Source organism: Penaeus japonicus, unplaced genomic scaffold (assembly GCF_977035675.1).
Source record: "Penaeus japonicus unplaced genomic scaffold, GWHDUDI00000001_assembly GWHDUDI00000025, whole genome shotgun sequence".
Lineage (NCBI taxonomy): Eukaryota > Metazoa > Arthropoda > Malacostraca > Decapoda > Penaeidae > Penaeus > Penaeus japonicus.
Genome location: NW_028234427.1, coordinates 12745607 through 12750606, shown reverse-complemented (window position 1 = coordinate 12750606; position 5000 = coordinate 12745607). Strand labels below are relative to the sequence as shown.

At 38.5% G+C, this 5000-nt stretch overlaps 3 protein-coding genes across 3 annotated transcripts in view; 1 reads left to right on the top strand and 2 right to left on the bottom strand.

The window, feature by feature from the left end:
• Nucleotides 1-610, bottom strand: part of LOC147468901 (uncharacterized) — a 1685-nt gene extending 1075 nt beyond the window's left edge. Inside the window, exons 1-2 of the mRNA XM_086551793.1 lie at nucleotides 586-610; nucleotides 1-21 (exon numbers count right to left, since the gene is read on the bottom strand). The exon at nucleotides 1-21 is cut by the window's left edge and continues 162 nt beyond it. Coding sequence (XP_086407919.1) covers nucleotides 1-11 — 11 coding nt within the window. The 5' untranslated portion in view covers nucleotides 12-21; nucleotides 586-610. The remainder of the gene's footprint in view (nucleotides 22-585) is intronic.
• Nucleotides 611-1893: 1283 nt separating this feature from the next.
• Nucleotides 1894-3910, top strand: LOC147468900 (uncharacterized). Its single transcript, XM_086551714.1, has 4 exons — nucleotides 1894-2538; nucleotides 2916-2976; nucleotides 3646-3734; nucleotides 3827-3910. Exons 1-4 carry the CDS (start codon nucleotides 1894-1896, stop codon nucleotides 3908-3910), a joined length of 879 nt encoding a protein of 292 aa, XP_086407840.1.
• A 23-nt stretch (nucleotides 3911-3933) lies between these two features.
• LOC122254587 (uncharacterized) overlaps nucleotides 3934-5000 on the bottom strand; it is a 9124-nt gene continuing 8057 nt past the window's right edge. Inside the window, exon 6 of the mRNA XM_086551791.1 lies at nucleotides 3934-4686. Within this exon, the coding sequence (XP_086407917.1) occupies nucleotides 4095-4686 (592 nt within the window). The 3' untranslated portion in view covers nucleotides 3934-4094. The remainder of the gene's footprint in view (nucleotides 4687-5000) is intronic.

Here is a 5000-nt window from a genome sequence, read left to right as displayed (position 1 = left end):
GTTACTGACATCCTGAAGCGCCTTTGGCGAAAAGTAAAAGCAGGTATCATGTACGCCTCCATTTATTCAGCATTCCACTAGTGATAAGGTACATATACTGCGTATACATGTACGTTATTCAATGATCAACACACTTATCAGAACCATGAAAAAAGGTTGGATGTGTTTTTGTACAGTAAAGGACCTATAATGGTTGTTGATGATGATGTATCTTAAGTATATTTGACCCTTCTAAACGCTAATGTTGCGTAAAACATCGTTGGGCCCTTTTGCATGTATGTGTGTGTGTTTGTGCATGCACGCATGCATATATTCATACACGCACACACACACACACACACACACACACACACACATATATATATATATATATATATATATATATATATATATATATATATATATACATATATATGCTTGCGTGTGTGTATGCGTGCATACATATATTCATACTTATATACATGTATGTGTTTGTGCGTGCACCCATATACAAAACATTCGACATAACGACAACCGTCCTTCATAATTCCCTGTATACATATCAGGGATTAGACAGGTAATCAGTATTGCTAGAATATTACTCACGTGAATGTAGATCTGCCCAGAGGAAAACCAACATGCTAAATGCTCGACATGTATTCCTTATATACTTTTTTAAAGCCATCTAGCGGTCGTCGCCCATATTAGCGTTTTCATCAAATGTATTTGCACACCTGTCGTATGGTCTCATTCGAGCATCAAATTTTGAGGTAATTAAAACCCTGCGGTCTACGGCTCTTTCTCTCTTTATCCCCTCCCTTTCTCTCTCTCTCTCTATATATATATATATGTGTATGTATATATATATATATATATAGTTATTTATATATATGAATATTTATATATATATATTCATATATGTGTGTTTGTATATATATATATATATATATATATATATATATATATATATATATGTGTGTGTGTGTGTGTGTGTGTGTGTGTATGTGTGTGTTTGTATGTATATATATATATATATATATATATATATATATATATGTATGTATGTATATATACATGTATATATATATACATACATACATACATATATATATGTATATACATATTTATATAAATTTGTGTGCATATATACATATACATACACATATACATACAAACATATATATATATATATATATATATATATATATATATATATATATACATATTTATGTATACATGTATATATATATATATATATATATATATATATATATATATATATATATATATATATATGTATTGTATATACATACATACATATACATACACATATACATATTACCCACACACACATACAGAAAGACGTATACACTTAGGTACAAAATCACAAGTGTAAAAATATATAAATAAACAAAGAAAGAACCGTAGAACCCAAATATACATTAGGCAAATGCAAGGCCGATTCCATATCCAAATGAATATATATATATATATATATATATATATATATATATATATACATGTATACATATATATATATATATATATATATATATATATATATATATATATATATATCTAGGTGTGTATATATAATCATATATATATATATATATATATATATATATATATATATATACATACATATATGCATGTATGTATGTATGTACGTATATATATGTATGTATGTATATATATGTATGTATGTATATATGTATATATATATATATATATATATATATATATATATATATATATATATATATATATATATGGGTGTGTGTGTGTGTGTGTGTGTGTCTGTGTGTGTTTGTGTGTGTTTGTGTGTATGTGTGTGTTTGTGTGTGTATGTGTGTGTTTGTGTGTGTGTGTTAATATCCGTGTTAATGTTCTTTGGCCTTTTCACTTGATAGAATGCGTCACCTTCCTTCGCTTGGTGGATTCGTGTTTCTCATTTTCCTTTTCGTGCGCAGGAAGTGCGGCACCGACTCTCCCGACGGAACCATCACCTCCGACGGCTGGACGCGCCTCACCTTCTTCAGCAACGCCGACACCACCGCCCCCGGCTTCCGCTGCTACATCTGGTGCCGCGAGAAGACCACCACCACCTCTACCACCACGTCAACCACAACCACACCTACCACTACTACCCCTACCACCACCACCACACCAACCACTACTACCCCTACCACCACCACCACACCAACCACTACTACCCCTACCACCACCACCACACCAACCACTACTACCCCTACCACCACCACCACACCAACCACTACTACCCCTACCACCACCACCACACCAACCACTACTACCCCTACCACCACCACCACCACCACTCCTACCCCTACCACCACCACTACCCTTACAACAACACCTCTGACTACGAATCCTCCAACTACCACACCCACCACTACGCCACCTGCTTCCGAACCACGCCTGCAGCAACACTTCCCAACACGGCTCCTTCACCTACCACGCCCCTCTGCCAGTTCCAAGATCCAAGAAAACATTCATACGTTACAAGTTTCACTGTGGAATGGCATTACCGAAATGGAAGTACGTGTGTGTAAAAAAGTATGTTTCACAATCTGTCTTTAAGTCAAATGCCAAATAGTTATATCAAAAGTAATTGGACAGATAGAATAAGCAAATCATGTTAAATGAAAATAAGTTCCACCATGTAAGTAAAGATGAGAATAAGGTGGTTGTTAGTCATTGCAAATGAGCCTATATGTGCACTTATTGATGTATCTTTATGATCATCTATATAAGCATAAAGACTTATTTAGTAAATAATTGAATAACATGAAATCAAGAACATGTTTTATTTTGGATCTAAAGGCCATTGCCATCAATTGAGATTGTCGTATATAATCAAATATACCCCCCCACCCCATACATATGATATTTCACCCACAAACTTTCCGATTCAGACTGCGGCATTCTTCAATACTGACATGTCAGTTAGTTCACTTGGCAGCTCGTACAAGAATTGTATGGAAGTGATGAGAAGGGGAATAATATTCCAACCAATGAGGTTCAGAGATGTTGACTGGTACTTTTAAATTGGACTCTTCTTAGATAAACCACCGCAATGAATGGGTTAGTTAATGGAATTCATTGTGTTCAGGAATCTGTTGATCTTTCCCAGTACGACTCCACATTGGAAATGGACCACTACAGGAACATAATCAACAGACATTCGACTTGGCTATGATACAAAGATGACGTCCCTGTAATCGTCCCCAGGAGATCGTGCTTACATCAAACGCTTATACAACTGAATGCCGTGCATGACAAGATCCAGTTTACCATAGAGGAAGAAGAATGTCTGTCAGAAGCTACCTTTTCTCGATACTATGATCCATCGGGGCGATAGCGACCTATATTTTTCAGTGTACAGAAACCAACGACACTATTACTATTACGACATACAACATTGTTCCGCACACACACAACAATAAAACTAAATCGGGAGTCGTTATTGGGTTCTTCCTTAGGGCTTTGAGGATATGAAACCCTGAATTCCTAGACGATGAAATAGAGTACATAACTGATGCATATATAAACCACAAGTACCCTAAGGGCCTTCTTCTGAAACTCCGAAAGAAGGCGGAGTTCATTATAACGAGGTCAAACACCGAACCACCCACCCCTTCCAAGATCTTAGTGCTACCTCTGAGGCGGTTAAAAGACATTTCGGAAGCACTATCAAGATCGCCAATGATTTTGGTGCAAATACAGGTGACCTAGTACGTGTCAGAAAGCCGTCCACAAAGAATCCTGACAGCGCCTTATACTGTATACCATGCAGTATCCGAGAAAACATATTATGGTGAAATAGGATGTGGATTCAGCACCAGAATCAGTGAACATCGAGCCGATGTCCTTCACTTCAGAACATCCAACGTTATGGTGGTACACGTAGATGAAGCGGGACACATCTACCGGATTGGAAGCGAGCCGAAGTGATCCATGAAGGATTAAACCAATCAAAGAGGAAAATGATGGAAGCTGCATACATCACGTCGGGTCGCTTCAAATTATCCGAGGTCATGGTAACGTCTATTATGGGGACAACGAGCGAGAGGTCATGGGAATCAGCTGGGTTGTCAGCTCTTGGTAGTGGATGTTGTAGCTGTATTTGTGGTGGTGGGTGGTGTGTTTGTAGTTGTGGTGGTGGATGCAGTTGTAGTTGTGGTAGTGGATGCAGTTGTAGTTGTGGTGGTGGATGCAGTTGTAGTTTTGGTGGTGGATGCAGTTGTAGTTGTGGTAGTGGATGCAGTTGTAGTTGTGGTGGTGGATGCAGTTGTAGTTGTGGTAGTGGATGCAGTTGTAGTTGTGGTGGTGGATGCAGTTGTAGTTTTGGTGGTGGATGCAGTTGTAGTTGTGGTAGTGGATGCAGTTGTAGTTGTGGTGGTGGATGCAGTTGTAGTTGTGGTAGTGGATGCAGTTGTAGTTGTGGTGGTGGATGCAGTTGTAGTTTTGGTGGTGGATGCAGTTGTAGTTTTGGTGGTGGATGCAGTTGTAGTTGTGGTAGTGGATGCAGTTGTAGTTGTGGTGGTGGATGCAGTTGTAGTTTTGGTGGTGGATGCAGTTGTAGTTGTGGTGGTGGATGCAGTTGTAGTTTTGGTGGTGGATGCAGTTGTAGTTTTGGTGGTGGATGCAGTTGTAGTTGTGGTAGTGGATGCAATTGTAGTTGTGGTGGTGGATGCAGTTGTAGTGTGGTAGTGGGTGTTGTGGTTATAAATGTGGTGGTATTATGGGTAGTACTGGTAGTAGGAGTTGTAGTTGTAATAGTGGTTAAGGATAAGCCAGATATGCAGAGCAAAAGTTATGGTCGGTTATGGCCTCTGTGATGAGCCCGGCCTGTGTCAGCTGACTTGTGAGTGCGTGTCAATAAGTATTGACTCAAAGTCTGAGCTTGGTCCTTAGCCACCATGGTACCCAGCCACAGCAGTGACCGCCAAACGACAGTGGAAACTTCACAAGCTTGGACGGGGCTCGATCTGCCGACC